This window comes from Lemur catta, chromosome 6 (assembly GCF_020740605.2).
Source record: "Lemur catta isolate mLemCat1 chromosome 6, mLemCat1.pri, whole genome shotgun sequence".
In the NCBI taxonomy this organism is placed as follows: domain Eukaryota; kingdom Metazoa; phylum Chordata; class Mammalia; order Primates; family Lemuridae; genus Lemur; species Lemur catta.
Genome location: NC_059133.1, coordinates 4,109,249 through 4,130,026, shown reverse-complemented (window position 1 = coordinate 4,130,026; position 20,778 = coordinate 4,109,249). Strand labels below are relative to the sequence as shown.

Genomic DNA, 20,778 nt, shown 5'->3' with positions numbered 1-20,778 from the left:
ATATTGAACTCACAGCTAACAGCATTTGTGCCTGAATGAAGCTTATCTAATACACATATTTTCTCTGTAAAGCATACCACAGCCTTCTTGTGCCTGGCACTAGATAGAATCTCAGCCCAGGACCACTTGGGGGCCATTTTAAATCACCAACAAAAAGCACAAAAAGTGCAAAATATGTGGCACTAAATAGACTGGGAAAAGGACACTTATTTGTAGTACAAGCACTAAAACACAGAGGCAGAGCAGCCTTGTTCGACCTCCTCGGGGAACCCGTGTGTCAGGTGACTCAAAATTTTCACCCTTCTCCAAATGTCTGTCATTAACCACAGCAAGTGCCATGAGTACTGACATGGGGGCTACAGATAAATGTTAGTGAGTAGGCAAATTCATGAACACAGAATCTATGAGTAATGAGAACAGACTGCATCAGGAAAACTGACATCGGGCAGCTCCAAATGGGGTTGTGGGGATCCTGCCGCCTCCCCTGCCTCAGGTGAGCGACCTGCTTTTGCAAGTCACTCTCTTGGAACTGCAGACCTGGCAGAGCGGCAGAGAGGGTGCCCAGAGCGGCGAGTGCCACACCTGTGCCTCCCGGGCCCCAGGGCAGCACTCTTCACCCGTGCTGCCACAGGTTCTCGCCTCAGTCTGCGTGACACTGAATCAGGCACACGACAGTACCGACAGCTCAACGGTACCGGTTTAAGGAATGAAGAGCAGTGATGACAGCTCGCAGGTCCCTTGCACTCTACAGTTTATAAAGCCCTTTCACCCATTACCTCTTCAGATCCACATGACAACTTTATGAGGAGGGAACAACTTCAGTTTAGTTTTAAACCTCAGCTTTCATTTTCAAGATAGGGCAACCAAAGCTTGGGGATCAAGGGGCTCAGTGGCACAGGTGGCACAGGCAGGAGCTGGGACTCCAACCCAAGCCCTCTAAACAGAGCCAACATTCTCTCCGAGCCCGTATGTAAGCACACACAGGGCCAGGGTTCTTCTAGCTGCTTCACAAATGAGGAAAATGAGGACACCCAGGGGTCACCTGGGGAACAGCTGGGAAGACAACTCAGCTTCCGAACCCCCCCATACACTCCTGATTTGTGGGGGACAGGGGAGGGGACCAGGCTCACAGAGGCCATTCTGAGCCCTAAAGTACCTTCAGGGCATCCTGCGATATCCAGGAAGGAAGAGATGCTTCGTGCACAGCAAGGACGGGACCACGGGGTACACTTCCGAACACAGTGCCAATTTAACATAATTAAATTATTTTCCTGGCCAAGCCGCAGTGGCTCATGCCTGTAATCCTAGCACTCTGGGAGGCGAGGCAGGAGGACTGCTTGAGCTCAGGAGTTCAAGAACAGCCTGAGCAAGAGTGAGACCCCCGTCTCTATTAAAAAAATAGAAAGAAATTAGCTGGACAACTAAAAATATATGGAAAAAAATTAGCTGGGCATGGTGGCGCATGCCTGTAGTCCCACCTACTCGGGAGGCTGAGGCAGGAGGATCACTTGAGCCCAGGAGTTTGAGGTTGCTGTGAGCTAGGCTGATGCCACGGCACTCACTCTAGCCAGGCAACAGAGCGAGACTCTGTCTCAAAAAAAAAAAAAAAAAAAAATTTCCATGGAGATGATTCTTCAGATGTACACAGAAAAGGAAGGAAACTTTATATCTTACGTGGCTTTTCACATGAGTACAATCCCAATATGGGGCTGGGGGAAGCCTTTGTCAGACCAGAGTTAACAGTAGACCTGACTCACATTCTTGACCCTTGCCCACTTGGGTAAAGTACTTAACCTCTTAGACTTTCAGTTTCCTCATCAGTAAAATCAGCAGAACAGCTACCTCCTACAGTTGCTATGGAGACCAAATAAGATGATATAAAGAGCTCAGCAGAGGGACTAGCACTTATAAACACTCTATGAATGACAACGGCTACTGTTGTTACTGTTAATAATTTAGAATAATTTTCCATTAACGAGGCCTTGGGAACAATCACCAATCGGACTTTAGGGGCATTCCTTGAAACCCACCCCAATCCTTTTCTAGACCATTAAGCAAACCATCGTAAAGCCCTAACTAGAATAGTTTACAGCCATTTAAAATGGTGGTCATTACAATAGAGAAAAATGTCCAAGAGCTACTCCCCCAAAAAGTACATTGGGAGGTAGTAAGCCAAGAGATGCTTCTGAGAGGGCAATTCAACCAGATTTTCAAGAAACAGCTAGCTATCTCCAGGGCTACTCACACATTTTTAGAGCCTAAGAAACTTGGAAATTCTTTTTAACAGGAAGGCATAGCATTGATTCCAAAGACAACAGAGAGAGAGAAAATTACAAGCTCATCTCACTCCAACACAAGAATTTAAATATAGTACAAAAAAGAATCCAGCAATTCATTAAAAATATATGCCATTGGCCAAGCAGGATTTAATCAGGAATAAAGAATGGTCCAATATTAGGAAATCTATTAATGTGTTCATATCCATTTATAGCTCAAAAGAGAAAACACAATGATCATCTCCACAGATGCTAGAAGAGCATTTGATAGAATTCAATACCCATTCTTGATTTTTTAAAAAAGTCTCAGTCAGATAGGAATAAAGAGGCACTTCCTTAAACGTGATATATATTTCAACTAAATTAGACTCTAAGTATTATCACAATCCACTGTTATTAGAATTGTTCCAAGGTACTAGACATTGCAATCAGACAACAAAAAGGTATTAAGAGTAATGGAAATTGTAAAGGTTAGGTAAAATTAATGTTACTTATAGAAGATATCATATGCATCTGACCTGGAAAATGCAAAAAAAAAAAAAAATCAATTGAAAAATTATTGCAACAACAGAAGCCATAAGGCATCCGGGTACAAAATCGCCAGGACATCCAAACACTAACAGCTTTCATACAAACCAACACTCCTAGTTGGGAGATATAATTGGAGGAAGTATTCTGTTTAGAAGTAAGGGGAAAATAGACTTGAACAAATGAAAAGGTTGACCAAATTCTTGGCTAAGAGTACTAAAGTCATAAAAGGAGCAATTCTATCTAATTTGACATGCCAAGAGAATGTTTTTAAAATAGCCAGAACAGCCAGGAAAGTTCAGAAGAGGTAAGGATTCCTATCAGCACACTATAAATCTTCCTGTCACTGTCAGCCCAAGCTGTGACCCTTCCGTGCTGTGACACAACTGGGAGCTGCTGTGCTGGATGCCTGTCCTGCCACGTGGAAGAGGTCGGCCGAGAGGGAACTGCACCGGGAGAGCTGGGGCCACTTGAGGCCGTAGCATCGGGTGTTCCTGTTCTTCTCCAGAGATAAATTCAAGACTCGTCTAACTTTAAAAAAGATAAAAAATTGAAAAACCAGGCTGGGTGCGGTTGCTCACGCCTGTAATCCCAGAGACTGAGGAGGCTGAGGCAGGAGGATCACTTGAGCCCAGGAGGTTGAGGTGGCAGTGGGCTATGATGACAAAACTGCACTCTACCTGGGGAAACAGACCAACACTCTGTCTCAAAAAACTAAAAAATATAATAATAAATTACAATAAATTAAAAAGAACTGAAGCAGCTCTACCGGTACCGATGAGAAAAGATCTCTAGGGTGAATGAAGTAAAAACAGTGGGGAACAGATCAACAATAGAGATTTTCACTACTGAAGTAAATAATTTACGATGACATCAAAGCTGTCGTGCAGGAAGCATGGTGGGGCAGGCTGGGAGGCTGGAGGGTGCCCAGTAAAGAAGCCGTAGTGCACAGCCAGATTGTAGGGTGCCGTCCTGGCGGCAAATCCAAAAACCTCTGGATGCCCTTTCATAATTTGCAGAATGGCGGTAGCAATAGAATCTACCTCCTCGGGTAGTTGAGAGTTTAAAATATTCCATCCATGTGAAGCCCTTTGAACTGCGCTAGCACACAGGAGCACCCTGGCTTAGCAATGAGGAACGCCTTCGGTCAGCAGGAGGGAGCACGGGGACTAGCAATGAGGAACACCTGGGCTCAGCACTCAGGGGCAGCGGGCCTAACAATCAGGAACACGTGGGGTGAGCACCAAGGAAGACCAGACCCAGCAATGAGGAACACCTAGGGTCACCACCCGGCAGCAAAGGGCCTAACCATCAGGAACACCTGGGGAAAGCACCCAGGAGCACCAGTCCTAGAAATGAGGAACAATTGGAGTCAGCACCCAGGAGCGAAGGGCATAGCAATGAGGAACACCTGGGGTCTGCACCAAGGAGCCCTCAGGGTCAGCACTGAGGAGCACCCAGGTTTAGCAATGAAGAGCACCTGGTGTTAACACCAAGGATCACCCGGTGTCATCAAGTATGATTTACACCATCACTAGTGTCCTCATGGCCTCTGGAGAGAAACTAGGGAAGAGAAAAGAGACTTAGTTTTTTCATTATGAATCTTCTCATATCTTTTTAATGTACCCTAAGCACGTTTACCTATTCAAAAAGTAAGCAAAATATTTTTAATAACGATGCAGTTACTCAAAAAAATGCTTATAATAGGAGGGAAAAGCCAAGACACAAAATTATACACAGCTAAATACTTAAATGAAGGAAACTGTCTTTTTTAAAAAATGCCTCGGAATACTAGGACAATTCCCAGGATAAAAGTACAAAAATAAATAGAAAAAAATGTAAAGAAATATGAAATTTAAAACATAAAAAAAAAAAAAATGCCTGGGAAGGCAGACTGGAAGTTCACCCAAATGCCCATAATGGTAACTGCCGAGAGTGGTGCAATGACAACTTCTTCCTGTTTTTCAGATATTCTGCAGTGTGTTTATAAATACACTGAGGGCTTCCTTGTGCCAGGCACTGTGCTGAACATTTACATTCTTCATTTCACAACAACTCCATGAAGCAGGTTTCGTTTTACAAATGAGGGCACTGCCCAGGGAGAGGCTGCCCGCTCACGCAGCCAGCCGCGTAGAGCCGGTGCAGGAACCGGTTCATCCACCCTCCGTTTAGTCTGGAGCAAACAGCCTGGAGTGCTGTCAGCAGGCCTGGGCTCAGTGCCGGGTGTGGAGGCAGCAGAACCCAGGTTGTCCCTTCCCTCCTGGAGCTCCAGGGGGAAGCAGGATTTGGAGGAAGGCTTCGTACCCTGCCGTCTGGGGGAAAGCCAGTGAGGCCAGGACAGAGGAAAGGCCCCAGGGGAAGGAACAGGACACAGAGAGAGAACCAGAGCGGGAGCGTTAGGCGGGGAGGGGTTGAGAAGACATCTCTCTGCTGTGGGGAGGACAGATGGACGGCGTCTGCCTGTAGAATTCGGGTGCTTGACCTCGGCCGTCTGGGCCAAGGGCCTTGAGAGGGGCCTCCCGAGAGCTCGCGTGGCTCGGCAGCAGACTCTGCTCAGCCCTGGCCACCAACCAGAAGTGGGGGGTCAACTGGCCTCTTTGGGGAGAGTCCAAGGTGACCCTGGGCCCTCTGGAAGCTTCCCCACCCGGCAGGATGAATAGGCTTCTGTGGCCCCTCAATAGGCCTTTCATCGGCTGCCCTCCTGGAGCCTCTCCGGGCCCTCCCTTGGGGCACAAAAGACAAAGAGCTATGCAGGAGGCATTTGGGGGCAGAAGCTCTGGCCAGTGGGTCCCCACGTGAGCGATCCCGTGGGCTTGGCCTGAGGGAGGCACTGGTTTCGATGTGAGCCTGAAAGTCCTGCCTGGTTCTGAGTCCTCCGCAGGAAGAAGTCCACGCTCCTTCCCCAGGTGAGCCAGTCTCTCCGACAGCCCCCACAGCCTGCCGTGCAGTCCCTGACACTCCAGCCAGCCTGGGCCCTTCTTCCCTGACCGAATGCCCCGCACCCCCGGCAGGCCACGCTCCCTCTCCAGGGGTTCTCCGCCTGCACCACGAGGCTTGTGCGAGTCTGCTCAGTTGTCACCTGCCAGAGGTCCACTCCTTCCCAGCCCGCCCCCACACAGGGCCTTCCCTGACCCTGCTGGGGCCCCACAAGATGTCCCACACACTGCCTGTACCCAAGCACCTGACCCCTTCCACCTGGGAGCGCCCACGCGGAGCTGCTGCATCTCATTTGATCTTCACACAGATCCCATGAGGTGAAAATTACTAGCTTCATTTCCCTGATGAGGAAATTGAGGTTCAAGGCCTGAGTCCCTCATCTGAAGTCACCAGACGGCAGCCCAGAACTGCCTACAACACGCTCTCAGCTCTACGCCACGGTCTGGTCGGGCTGGCTCCTGACTACCTGTCCCTGTGTGCCCTGCCCCACCCCTCCAAGACAGGGCATCGTGCTGGCGGGGGCACCCTGGTGCCCAGCATGAGGCAGCGTCCACAACAAGGAGCCAGTGAATGCTGAACGAGTAAGTTCACAACATGATGGACCCCAGCTTTCAGCACACTCGGAGAACACTAGAGCAACTTTCTTCCCTCACCCCAAAGCCGCCATCAGCAAGAACTTAGTCACGATCCCTCCATCTAAGATTTGCACAATGTTGTGAAATCCTCAAAGTGGTTTCACAACCCTCAGAGAACATCTGTGATCTCACTGATAACCCATTTTACAGTAAAGGAAACCGAGGCCTTAAGTCCAGGTTACCTAGTTCATAATGCTGGCCTGCTCTGTGCCAGGCACTGCACGGGGTCCCAGGGTACAGTGAGGAATAAACCCTGACCCCAGGTCCATTTCTTAGGAGTGGGGGCCTCCACCGGAGTGGCCCACCGGACTGCAGTTCCCATAAAGCAGCAATTCCTGCAAAGCCACCCAGCCATCCTGTGGCCACATCTGCCACTTCCCGCCCCGTGCATTATTTCCAGATAGTTTGGATCTGTCCTAAGCACAGTCAAGCCAAAACAGTAGCTCCAGATTCAAATTCCCATGGGCTCGTCATCACTGGGGCCTGATTCAAACGCCTAACTGTGGGTTTGCTCCCACTGAAACTGGCCTCCTACAAGACCAGCCCCATCCCAGACGAGCCGGCAACCCCAGCTCCCCGCCCTACTCAACTGCCTGGGCTTGAGATGGACCCCTCGGCCACTGCCCTAGCCACAACCCAGTCATTATTCCACCTCCTCCCGCCTCTGCCCCAGCGTGCCACACGGCACCAGACTCCTCGAAGCCCAGGTAGCCTTGAAGAGATGCTCACAGCCCACTTACTCCAACCAGGTCACCGCACCTGTGGAGATGCCAAAACCCAGGCAGGGGAACTCACTCATTTCCTCACTCCTGACTCGCTGCCCAGGCTCCTAGCCGGAAGCCAGGCGCATAGCTAGACCCAGCCACCCGCCGTGAGCGCGAGTGTTGTCCACCCTGTGCCCAACACCAGCGCTCAGGGTGCAGGCCCATGTGCTGCACAAAGCGAGGACTCAGGGTGCCTTCAGCCGTTCCACCCTCACTGCCAGCTGGCTGCTCCCTCTGGAGGCCAGATCAACCCACACGGCCCACCCCACTGGGGGCCCCTCTCCCACTGCTTCTCATGCCTGGGGTCTCAGTCCCTGCTCAGTCCCACACCCCCTGCTCGGCAACTTCCCCCTCGGGAACGTGCCCTCCCACACCTGAATCCTCTTTCAAAGCCTCCTCTACTCTCACTTCTTGTAAGACCTCCTTCACTGTGAAACCAGGGGACTGGGCTCTTCCCCATACACCAGACTGGGACAGGACCACTCAGAGAAACAGGGCATCAAGTGCCTCCTCTCCTTGGAGAAACGGGTACGTCTGCACATGAGAAGGACAGGCCCCCGCCTCCGGTCCGGGAGAATTAGGTCCAAACCCCATTGCTGCTAGGTGTCCCCAAACCAGCACCTTAACCTCTCTGCCAACAAGATGACACCCCCTTCGTCACAGGTTACTCCAGACGAAATGCTGCTGACACAGTACCAGGCCCTCAGCAAAGGGAATGGAGGTTGCTCTGGTTCCAAATGCCCTTGTCAGACAGCTGGCCTCGCTGGACTTCAGAGAAGGCTCCTGGACGCAGAGCCTTCTCGTCACAGCCTCTGGGTGAAGATGACCTCATCCCTGCACCGCAGCGGCTCAGCAGCTCTGGCTGGGGCTGACTCACTGGGGTTTGCTGCAGGGACAGAGGACCCCGAGCTGAGCTGCAGCTAACCGGCACCCGCTGCACGCAGGGGCAGCGCGCTCCTGCCTGGGTCAGGAGGAACCCGGAATCCTAGACCTCAACTTTCCTGGCAGGTGGGGCAGTCTCAGGCAGACCTGGGTCAGCACCTCAAAAATGTGGCCCAAAATGTGCAGGGTGGTGGGATGACACGGTTTAAGTGTTTCCATTTTGTGAGGCGGGGGTGGGTACGTGAATCTTCCCATTTGTCTTTTTCCTTCATTTTTGTTGTCCCTGTACCCAAGCACACATGGCACTGGCCTCCCTGAGAAGCTGGCCCTGCTTGTCAACAGGGCTTTTCACAAGTGACTCCGTTTTAAGCAGTTATGAGTGTGGACTGTTGAACCTGTGCCCAAGAACCTCAGCTGCAAGCAGTGACCCGACTCAACCTTCCTTGCCCAATTTGCACGACAGGAAACTGAGGCCCTGGGCTCTGCCCACCGTCCCAGGCAGCCTCCATGACCCCTGCCCCCTCCCCAGGTAAAGACAGAGCAGAAACCAGTCCTACTCTGCCATGAGAAACGGAGGCCCAGAGAGCTGCTGTGATTCCCCTGAAGCGGCCCAGCAAATTGATTTTGGAACTTTCTCTGCTTTTTTCCCTGCTGTCTCTGTTCAGGTAGGGCCCTCTGCAGGGAATGCCCCGCTCAAGGGTCTTCTCTCCAACAAACAGTAACCCCTGCACTCGACAGATTCCTCTCCACTCACCCAGCCCCCAGATGCACCCCCAGGCACCTCCCTGGGCTGCTCCCACCGGCTGCGCTCAGGCATCGATCTACCCTGAGCTGGGACGGGGACACAGACCAGTGCTGACAGAGCCCTGGAGAGGGCTGAGGTGGGTGAGGGACAGAGGGAGCTGTGCAGTGTCACGGGGCTGGCAGCAGGTGCCATCCAGAACAAAGGGAGCTGGTGGCCGACTCCACCAAGGGGTCAGGAAGAGACCACAGAAGGGCCCTTGTGCTGAGAACTGAGGCTCCCCCAACAATAGTGAGGAGGGCAACTCCAGGCAGAGGGTGGCAAAGTGTGGAGGGGCCCTTGGGGAAGCCCTCCAAGGAATCACATGGCTTGGGCTCAGGCAGCCAGCAGGGCAGGTCACCAAGGGTCTTGGATGCTCTGCCTGGCAAACAAGAGGTTTTCAAAGGTGTAAGCAGCATGGTGTGACACCGTCAGGTGTGGGCACAGTGGGGACAGACTGGACCAGGCAGGAGGGGAAGAGAGCCCAGACGCGACCCAGAACTCAGCCACAGCAGGCTGAGCGGGGTGAGGGAGGGCCCACTCTCGGCCTGCGGCTTAGGGAACACAGACGAGCACCAGGCATGGTCACGCTGAGTGGCAGGCACCTGTGATACATTCAGGTGGGGACAGATGTCCAAGAGGCAGTTGGTGATGGCAGTGGGGTTCAGACCACACTACCCACAAATGTGACACCTGGGCATTTGAGAAAACAGCAGAAGAGGGTCACTCTCACCTTCCCCTGGCCCTTCTCCCCGGCAGCAGGTGGCAAGACCCTCACGGAGACTAGCCCTCCCTATGTCCGGAGATAAGGAGCATCCTTATCTCCGAAGACACAGGGTCACAGAGAAGAGCCTCAACACTTGCTAAGTCCCCAGTTGATAACCATGAGATCATACTTTTTTATCCAATCATGCTTCTCCACGACTGTCCCCTTCTTCATCATCCCTAGCATAAAAATTACACAGGCCTACACCATTTCTTTGGGTCCTGTGCTGTGTAAAACTTATACTAAATAAATTCTCATGCCTTCCTCTTGTTAATCTTTTGTTAAAGGGGCCTCACCCATGAGCCTAAGATGGGAAGAAAGATACTTTTCATCCCCTACACAGGCAGCGGGGCCTGGAAATCTGGGGGTGTCTGGGTGGTCCCAGCGAAAGTATGGAGAGGACACCAGGGCAGTGGCAGGGAGCCACAGGCATGAATGATGACCCTCTACCAGGCTCCCACTAGCCGCCCCTCGCCCCCAGCAAGCACTGAGTCCTGGGAAGGCAGGGCCAACCCCCACCCCACTCGACATTTCCAGGGCTCAAGACCTAAGACCTCCACGGGTGAGGCAGCAGTGACTGCAAATACAGGAGAGTGTATGCTCAGGGGCAAAAACTGCACCGAAAGTAACAAACTAATGGGCACAAGGGTCTTGTGTAGTGTTGCTAGAAAGGTGCCCATGAAGCAATGTTTTAGAAAGAACTAGAAGGCAGAAGCCCAGCCCAGGGCTGCCTCACTCCAGGCCTGCCTGCTACTCTGAGCCTCGATTCCCACTGTAAATGGGGACATTCTGCTGTGGGGACACCCGAGAGTGCGGAGGAGAGAGCACTTTTCTAATTATGTAGATAATAAACGCTTTTCATAAAAAGTAGTTTTGTATTCTGCTTTTCTCCCTTTTTCTGTTGTAAGTATTGCCCCAGGTGTGAAAAGCATTTTTTAAGATTCAAAGCACATCCAAACACAAGGGACTTTCACATTAAAGGCAATGCACACGTGCAACAAGGACACTCTGCCTGCCACTGACGGGCCTCAGTCTCCTCACCTGGGCAGTGGGCTCCAGGTGGCAGAGGTGAGATCAGGCATCTCCCTGTTTGAGCCCCCCTCCCCGTGTGCACCAGTGACAGGGCTAGGCTGGTTGAATTCTGAGGTCCTTCACACTTGGTCCCAGCTCCCCCAGGACAGGCTGTGACCCAGAGGACATGCTGCTGCCTGAGCCAAAACCAAGAAACTGGAAGTAAGCTGCCCCCCGCGCCTGCCAGGAGCTCCGCAGGCACAGGAAGCCCAGGGGCAGGTCTCCTCCCAGAATGCCGAATGCCTGCCTTCAGAATGGGGCCAGGGCTCCTGAGCAGACTGGCCCACTGCCTTCCGTGTGCTGGAGCTGAGCCGGTGGTTTGTACTTGACCTCAACCTCCATTTCCCTGACGTGCAGACATCTCTGGGGTGGGGAAGGGCCCTGCCCACCTCTACCAGAATGTTCACGTGGACATGAAAGTTCGTGCTGTTGGGATTCAGCCAGTTGGCCCAGGCAGGTCCAAGAATGGGCAAGTGGGAGTAGGGCCAGGTCAGTCACAGCAAGAAGGGTGGGGGAGAGGGCATCATAGCCAGTCCCCTCCCCCTTCTGCGCCTCAGTGGCCCCATCCATAAAATGGGCGCAGGGGTGATAACTAGACTTATCAGTGGTCACCAACCATGACCGACGCACCCAAACACACAGGGAATGTGTTAACACCGTTGACTCCCGGGCCCCACCAGGAAGATTTTACCTTAGATGCCCAGATGGAGCAGGCATTTTCTTTTTAAAGTTCCCCATAGTTCTGTGTGATAGAGTAGGTAGACTAAGGCAGGTGGGGTGATCCAGGAAGCCGGGGTTGAAGTTCCAAAGTGACATGAGTAAGCACAGCTGCTGGGCCAAGAGCAGCGACTGCCCGAGTCCTCAGTGCAGGCCAAGCACTTCCCAGCCATGAACCCCCCTAGAAGTTGGCAGGACCAGGTGGGAAAGGCCACTCTGGCACGGGGAGCAGCATGTGCAAAGGCCCAGAGGCAGGACACCACCTGGGCAGTTCAGGGAAATCACGGCTTGTCAGAACATGCCCCAAGTCAGCATGAAAGTGCCCTGGCCACCCACCTCCTTGGGGGGGACCTGCGCTGGACTCTAACTCACCAGGGGACCTTGCAGCTGCTCTCAGGAAGCTGGGAGGGTGACCCAGCCTGGCCCCGCAGGGACACTGCAGGGTTTGGGTGATGGGCAGCACGCTCTGAGTGCACCCAGACCCAAACCGGCAGAAAAGATCAACCGGAAGCTCTACCCAACTCTTTGAGCCTCCATTTTTTCTCTGTAAAATATGTATAAAAATTCCTGCCTCGCTGGGGCTATGGGAATTAAGTGAAGTATTGTTTACAAAGCCCTCCGCTGAGCCCGAGCCTGTCACTGCGTGGGTGAGAGCTCTGAGGCCCAGACAGGGGCAAGGGCTCTCCTGAGCACAGAAGAGAAGGGCCAGGACTGACCAAGGGCTGCTGCCACCTCTCCAGGAATTCTCTCCCCCACCACACCCCCAGAACCCCTAGTGGGAAGAGCGGGGACCGGGGCTTGCCACTGCACCCAGAGAGCCTCAGCACAGATAGCCAGGCACATGCACTCACCCAGGGGGCCAATGTCTGTTATCTCTGAGGCCCAGGTGGGCTGCAGTAGCCTGGAGTCGAGGGGTGACCTGGAGACGGGGAGAGGGGCAGCCACTGCTGGCGGGGGGCAGCCTGGCCTGTGCTCAGAGGCTCAGCTCCCAGGCCTCACCGTCCTCGGCTGTGGAACAAGGGGGCTTCTGCTTCCTGCCCAGGGGAGACAAGCCTGAAACCCCCAGCACAGAACCTAGGGGTGAGAGGACAAGCCTAGAGAAGCGACACCTGCAGGGCCCCTGGCCCAGAGTCTGGTCTGATGCTGGATCCTTTCCCAGCTCCTCGCACACACTTGTGCCGGGAACCTCCTCGCTATCTTATGCAGCTCACCGTTCTTTCTGCTGTGGACCAACTGTTCAAACATTTTCTCCTTAGGCCAGGCACGGTGGCTCACACCTATAATCCTAGCACTCTGGGAGGCCGAGGTGGGAGGGAGGATGACTTAAGGTCAGGAGTTTGAGACCAGCCTGAGCAAGAGTGAGATCCAGTCTCTACTAAAACTAGAAAAATCAGCTGGGAGTGGTGGCACATGCCTGTAGTCCCAGCAACTCAGGAGGCTGAGGCAGGAGGATCACTCAGGAGTTTGAGGTTACAGTGAGCTACGATGATGCCACTGCACTCTTCCAGGGCCACAGAGCGAGACTCTGTCTCAATCAATCAATCAATCAATCAATCAATAAATAGATAGATAGATAGATAGATAAATAAATAGATAAATAGATAAATAAATAAATAAATAAATAAATAAATAAATAAATAAATAAATAAATAAAATAGAAAGTTTCTCCTTAAGTCTGGTAAACATCTGTCCACCATCTGTGGTCCTAACCCTGCCCTTGGTGGGTCAGACTGCAGCCTCTAAGAAATGGTCTCCCTGGTTGCTAGCCTAAAGAAAATACTCCAGGCCAGGCGTGGTGGCTCACACCTGTAATCCTAGCACTCTGGGAGGCTGAGGCAGGAGGATTGTTTGAGTTCAGGAGTTTGAGACCAACCTGAGCAAGAGCAAGACCCCGTCTCTACTAAAAATAGAAAGCAATTATTTGGACAACTAAAAATACACATAGAAAAAATTAGCCAGGCATGGTGGCTCGTGCCTGTAGTCCCAGCTACTCGGGAGGCTGAGGCAGGAGGATCGCTTGAGCCCAGGAGTCTGAGGTTGCTGTGAGCGAGGCTGACGCCACGGCACTCTAGCCCGGGCACCAGAGCAAGACTCTGTCTCAAAAAAAAAAAAAAAAGAGAAAAAAAAGAAAATACTCCAAATACAGAAACCTTTTCAGATATAAAGAGGTTTGTTTGTTGTAAGTTATTTATAACAGTGAAAACCTGTATCCAAACTAAGTTTCCAACAAGACCAATTCAGTAAATGATGGTACATCCACTCAACTGTTGTGTAGTCATTTAAATAACACTTAGATTATAAACAACATGGAAAATGTTTTAGGAATTTTAAGTGATAAGACATGATTTTTAAAATCTTCTGTACAGAATATCAAGTAAAAGGTTCTGGAAAGATCAGAGGGTGAGACTTCACCAATTAAATAGTGTGTCCCTGGGTAAGTGGAACCAGGAATAACTTTTTCCTCTCTCTTCTATTTTCCAGTTTCTATGATATGCATATGACATTTTTTAATTGGAAAAAATTTGTCCTGGGATTCTGAGGATGTTTACTAACAAGTGTCCTGCTCCGGGCTTCTCTTCAGTGGCCTCGTGGCTTGGCTGATATTCACGAGCCTTCCCGGCTCCATGAAGGATACAGGAGTGAGACCCAAGGACGGCGAGGAGAGGCCCAAGCAGCAGAAGCCCCTCTGTGGAAGGCTGAAAGCAGAGGCGGGAGCCAACACGCCCCAGGCCACAGGTCGGGGCAGCACAGCACTCTCACCCTGGCTGGCAGAGCCGTCCCTGCGGAGGTGGCACTCAGCCTCTTTAAAGTGTGAGGTCCAGAGTCCTCTGGTTCCCCTGAAAGGACACAGAGTCCCTGCCTCAGGAAAGAGCCTCCTGGGCTGCTCCGGCCCTAGGAACGGGTAGAGGCGGGAACCCACAAGCCTTAAAATAGGCCGAGGAACTGAAAGAGGCCCTGCTACCACTCCAAACGGCCACACTTCCTCCCTGCCTTGCTGGTCCACAACCAGCTCTGACTGCCTTCAGGTTGGGAGGACATCAGGAGCCCCGGGAGATGGTCCCCAGTGACTGCAAAGTAGCCCGAACTTCAGGACATGAATACAACTGTGATTCTATGTGCAGGTGCTGGGTCAGGTGTTTTGTATCCTGGACAGTAACAGCAGCAGCCCGGATTGCACCTGACCCTGTGCTTAGCCTGTACCTGCTGCATCTCACTTACTACCTGTCACTTCTCCCATACAATCCCCAAGTCCCTAGAGAGTTTATTGTCTCCACTTTACAGATGAGGATACTGAGGCCCAAAGGCTGGAGTGCTTAGCCAGGGCCCCACAGTCTTCCTTTCCAGCCACGTCTCCCACTAAAATCCCCCTCCCCGGCCTCTGCCACTTATGCCCAGTTACCCTTGGCCCAGCAAAGAGTGCCGAGTGCCAAGAGCACGCAGCCCTCTTCCCAATGCACAGGGAGGTACTGGGGGCCTGGCACATAGTAGGGGCTCAGCACAGAGGCAAGGCTATGGGAAGGCGGCCTTCCCCTCTTTCCTCTGGCCCATTCCAGGAACCGTCTCCAGGATGGCTATTTGCACGTGACAGACCTCAGATGGAATCCCACTCTGTCATCTCCCAGCTAAGTGACCTTGTGTGAGTCACTTTCCTGTTTGAAGCTCAGCTTCCTCACATGCAAAGTGGGGTAATGACAGAAGCTAGCCCCAGGGAGCAGGACTAAAGGAAACACTGCAGCATGCAGGGTCCTCAGCACTCTGGTCCTGGGGTGCAGGCCCCCACAAGTCACAGCTGCAAGGCTTCCTGAGGCCAGGACCAGGAAGTACCAAATTCTCAGCCAGGCACTGCTCCAGCCTTGACCCCCACACCCCCTTCAAGCCTCTGAGCCTCTGCTCTCCCACCCAGCCTCAGCCCTGCTCAGAGGCTGTGCACTCTACAACCCCTGCCCTGGGCAGCACTGGTGGCTCCCTCCTCTTGGCCTCTCTGGCTGAGTGCCCACAGCTCTACTGGGGCCCCTCCTTGATCCACCTTGGCCAGGCAGCCATGTGATCTGAGTCAACCGGGCACCAGGACCCTCAGGACATGCCTGGGTGGCCTCACCTCTGCGCAGAGTGAAGCAGTTAAGAGCATGGGCTCAGACGGACTCTGCCACTTTATAGCCTTGCAGCTGGGGGCATACTACCTCCCCTCCAAACCTGTGCCCTCTCTTCAGGACAAAGAATATAATATCTACCTCATAGGATCACTTCAAGGATAAAAGGAAGGAAAGAACATAGAACACTCCTTTTGCCCTGCAGCACTCCAGGGAGAAGAAGAATTCCCATAGGCCTCCTAAAAGGGGGTTAAGCCCAAAATGCCCAGGCATGAATGGCTCCAAAAACTTTCAGCCGTGGTAGGACCCAAAAGCATGATGCAGGCCCCACCCTCTCAAGGCATTTCTAGGAATGCACACCAGGTCCTGGGGCCGAGTCACATCCACATCATCTGACTATCAGGGGCATGCCGTCCCTGTTGAAAGGGGCCTGCCCATACAGCATGTTTGGGCTGACATCCAAGGGCCAGGAGACGGCCCAAGCCCAGGAGCAAGTGGCAGGCTTTGTCCACCTTCCATCCAGATATCCGTACACCTGGACGTTGAACCACCTGATTCCTCCCAGCTCAGAGATTCTGGAGCCCCACAGAAGCTATCTCAGCCGGCCCGTTTGGTTCATCTGTTACCTGGAACCACAAACCTGTGGACACAACACCAAAATCCTGTTTGGGAGGCGACCCTAGCCCTGGCTGCTTCCAGCAGGGTTTTTACTTCAGCTAAGAGTCACTTGTGGGCCGGGCGCGGTGGCTCACGCCTGTAATCCTAGCACTCTGGGAGGCCGAGGCAGGTGGATCGCTCGAGGTCAGGAGTTCGAGACCAGCCTAAGCGAGACCCCGTCTCTACTAAAAATAGAAAGAAATTATCTGGACAACTAAAAATATATATAGAAAAAATTAGCTGGGCATGGTGGCGCATGCCTGTAGTCCCAGCTACTCGGGAGGCTGAGGCAGTAGGATCGCTTAAGCCCAGGAGTCTGAGGTTGCTGTGAGCTAGGCTGACGCCACTCTAGCCCGGGCAACAAAGTGAGACTCTGTCTCAAAAAAAAAAAAAAAAAGAGTCACTTGTGCACCTGGCTTCTCTCCCCCATCGACTGTGCCCTCCCACAAGGCAGCAATCAGGCCCAACACAGAGCAAGTGCTCAAAGGTGCTTCTGCAAAGGCCACCACAGACGAGACTCAAAAGTCAGGTTTAGATCTAGAAAGTGCCTTTCATCACGAGAGCCAGGCGACAATCCCTGCATGAGGAGGGACAAAAGCTTTGTCCCATCCCACGGACACTGACTCAGAGATAACAACTTGTCTAAAGCCAAGCGCCTCCACCTGAGGCTTCCCCACACCTTCAAAACCACCTCAGAGGACACAGCATGGTTCTGAGTCACCTGAGCTTTAATTAAACAACAACAACAAAAATCTGAGAGATTTAAATTAATTCATAAACAGGTTGTCAACACTATAAAATGGAGATGATAAAACATAATCATGACCCCACGGGTTGAAAATGTTAATGATTCAGCAGATGTACAAGTGCCCTGGGGCAGGTGTTCTGGGTTCAAATGTTCTGGGTGCTTGGGCCAATCACTGGGTCCTAACTCCGCTCTGGGCATTAAGTTCCTAACAAGCTCGCTTCTCTCTGAACATCAAATCTCTCCTCTGAAAAATGAAAGAAATGGGCAACATGAGCCCTTCTAAGGAATGAAGATTCCAGTCTCCTTGGCCACTCACACCCTTCATGTGCCAGTCCAGAAAGTAATTCTTCCATTTGTTTGCTAAATGTTATTGGGCACCTGTTCTGTATGTGCCCCTTGGAAGGCGCCGAGACTATGCAATACCCTCAAGGACTCATTGCTAATTGAGGAGACAGCCACATAGACTATTACAAAGCCACAATTGTCCTGACTGTCCCAAGGGACATGTACCTAGCACAAAGAGAACACAGGCAGTGGAACAGGACTGCGTGCCTGGGAGTTAGAAAAGAGTTCCCAGGGTTGGCGGGTGCGGTGGCTCACGCCTGTAATCCTAGCACTCTGGGAGGCCAAGGCGGAAGCATTGCTTGAGCCCAGGAGTTTAAGACCAACCTGAGCAAGAACGAGACCCCACCTCTACTAAAAATAGAAAAAATTAGTCAGGTGTGTTGGTGCACACCTGTAGTCCCAGCTACTTGGGAGGCTGAGGCAGGAGGATCACTTGAGCCCAGGAGTTTGGGGTTGCTGTAAGCAAGGCTAACACCACAGCACTCTAGCGCGGGCAACAGAGCAAGACTCTGTCTAAAAAATAAAAAAAAAATTTTAAAAAAGAGTTCACAGGTGGCAGCATTGGAGCTGGGACTTAAAGGAAGACCTGTAGGTGCTCATGGGGCAAATGCGTAGGGGCGGCTATCCAGGCAGAGGAAAGAGCCATGTAAAAGTGCAGAGCTTCGGAGCTCACAGGGACTGAATTCAGGAGTAGGGTAAGAGGGGGTTCCTTGTGTGGAGGGAGAAATGGAGGCCAGGAGAGCAGCCAAGGCTATAGTGTGAGCGTCATCAAACCCTGGCTGTCCCTGGGCAAGTTTCAGGCTCCTTATGGTGCTATGGACATGATGTTGCCACCTGGCAAAGTCAGTATTATATCAGATTAAATGGACAGAGCATGCATAAAGCATCTGGCACATAATAAGTGCTCAGTAAATGCTAGGTGCCGATATCACTGTTCTTAGGGGATGGCCCTGAGGTCTCCTTGCAGCAGGGATTGCATAACAGAAGAGAAGATGCTCACAGGTAAAGGCAGTCAGAGGAGAGAAGGCATGTGTGGACAGAGGAGCAGCGAGGAACTGCTTGGAGCTGCTGAGAAAACAGGGCCAAGGGGCCTGCAGCAGATGGTCCCTCAACCCACCCCGGCTCATTCTGTGCCAGGTGGCAGGTGGGCCTGCCAGGGTGGCACACAGTAGGTACTCAATGAATGTTTGCTAAATGAATTAATGAGCATTCTCCAATTTCTGCTCAAAAATAAATCTTAACACCTATGTTCTTGTCCCTCCCACTTCATAAGCACCACCCCCACCCTCTCCCCTAAGAAAGCTCCGTTCCCAGGCAGGCTGGGCTGGGACCTGCTCACTGAGAAGTGCCTTGTGCTAAGCGTGTCTCCTACAAAAGGGAGGATTCCAATGTATTTCCTCTCCTCACCCCAGCCTCCCTGCTGAGGGGCCTGCTTTGGGACTCAGTTTCCCCAATGGTGAATGAGGGGGCACTGGTAGAATCTGGAATGCTGACATTCCCTACTCAGCAATGCTGTCGCCCCCTCAGAAATCCCCAGCCCAGACTGGGGGTGGGGGGTGGGGGTGGCTGACAATGTGGTATGAAGTCATTCCCTGCATGGAGAAGGGAGGGGTCTTTTCATGGAGAAAATGACAAACCTGAGACTACAAAAGAGGGGGCTCCTCCTTGGCTTAGATCTGGGCTGGATCATCAGTAATGGATTACCTCACACCCAAGCCGGGCTGGGAGACCCCACCCACACCTGCACTCCCAGGCCCTTTCAAACCATAAGACGCACCCTCACCCTACCCTACCCAGCAGATTGATGACTTGGGGCCTCCTTAGACCAGAATCACGCCCAGAGAGACAGCAGGCCCTGCTCCCTCTGCCAAGAGGGTGGGTTCAGGGGGCCATGCCCAACAGGTCCCTAGTTAGAGCTAACGGATAGGAAGGAAGGCTGGGTTCGGAAAGACAAAGGCTCTAGGAAGCTGGAGCCTCCACCAACCGCGTAAACTGGGGACAGTGGCCAGGGCACGCTCTGGGGAGGTCCACCTGGATCCCACGGGAGACTGGCCCTGTCGTGTTGAGCTAAGGGTCTCCCCAAATCCCACGCCCACACTCCCTGCAGCTGCGCTTCCTGGAGAAGGAAGGGGATTTGCAGAGCTACGGAAAGGAAGGAGGGAGATGAAACATGAAACAGACACGCGGACGGCTGGAGAAAGACACAGAATGATCAGGGGAACAGAAAGAGGCACAGGGACACAGGGTGCGGGGCGCTCGCGGGACCCAAAGCAGAGACGGAGACACAGGGACACACGAAAGACCCAGATGCAGGGACATGGGGTGCATGGAGGACAGGACAGAGACATACGGAGGGGCGGCGACACACACCGAGACGAGCACGCAGAGAGACACGCACAGAGACACACACGCAGAGAGAGCAACACAGGGAGATGGACACGCACACGCGCAGAAGTGCGCACACCGGCAACGCTCGCGGCCCCGCCGCCCGCCCCCGGTCCCGGCCCGGCCCGGCCCGGCCCACTCACCGAGGCCGCAGACCTCGCGGCGCAGGCAGGCGCGGCCGCGCTCCTCGGCTATGGCGCGCAGCATGTGCTGCAGCGAGCGCTCCTCCGCCTCAGCGGCGCCTGCAGGCTCCGCGGAGGCGGCGGCGGCGGCGGCAGGGAGGGCGGGCGGCCCGGCCCGGAGCCCCGCGGGCGCGGGCACCGAGGCGCAGGCCCGGCCCGGCGGCCGCGCGGAGGCCATGCCGGGCCCCGGCTCATCGCCCGCGCCGCGCCCGCGGGGGCCTCCGGCACGCCCCGCCGCCCCCGCCCCGGCCCCGGCCCCGCCCGCCGCGAGCACCAGTGAAGCCACAATCCGCTTTTGTGCGCGTCGCCGTCGCGGCCACCGTCGCCGCCGCCAAGCCCAGCTGAGGCGAGCGCACCTCCGCGCCGCCACCGCCGCCGCCCGCGCGCCCGCCCCGCCCCGGGCCCCAAGCCACGCCCCAGGCCCGCCAGGGCACGCCCCCGGGTGGGCCTGACTCGACTCCGGTTCCCTGGCCCCGCCCACTCCCAAGAGGCCCGCCCCCGACCTTCGGCAGCCCACCGTTTCCCTGGCGTAACGGCTCAGGGATCCGCCTCTTAACCCCGCCCAGCCAACTCTCCCTCGCCCCTCCCCGTCCCCTCCCACCAGCGCCCACCTGCTCCAGGCCCTGCCCCCGCGGTCCCGAACGCCCCTCCCGCGAAATCGCCCCTGTGAGCCCCTCCCGCTGCCCTTTCCGGCCCCCCGCCGCCCCGCTGCCCCGCGCGAGTTTACTTCGTCACCCGCCAACCCGCCACCGAGGCACCGGCGGGCTGCTGGGAACTTCCTCCGCAGAGCCCGGCAAGAGGTCGCTCCCCAGCCCGGTCTGCTGGGGGGCACGTTGGCAAAGCCCGCCCTGCCCCCACCGACCTCTCTGCACCTGGCACAGTGCAGAGTGTTGAGCCTCAGTTTCCTCAGCTGCACAATGGGGGGCCTCTCCCTATTTTGACGCCCCTAGACACGAGGGGGTGCAGGGGTGGGAAGGTGCGAGGTCAGCCGGGCACGTGCTCCTGAGGAGGGC

General features: G+C 53.9%; 1 protein-coding gene across 2 annotated transcripts in view; it reads right to left on the bottom strand.

The window, feature by feature from the left end:
- The window catches only part of KIAA0930 (KIAA0930 ortholog), a 40,988-nt gene extending 21,152 nt beyond the window's left edge, over positions 1-19,836 (bottom strand). For both annotated transcript variants that reach the window (XR_006735667.1, XM_045552806.1), the window contains exon 1: positions 19,727-19,836. Coding sequence is in view for 1 of the 2 variants with exons in the window: in XM_045552806.1 (XP_045408762.1) it covers positions 19,727-19,790 (64 nt within the window). In the remaining variant the exon portion in view is untranslated. The remainder of the gene's footprint in view (positions 1-19,726) is intronic.
- Positions 19,837-20,778: the final 942 nt, after the last annotated feature.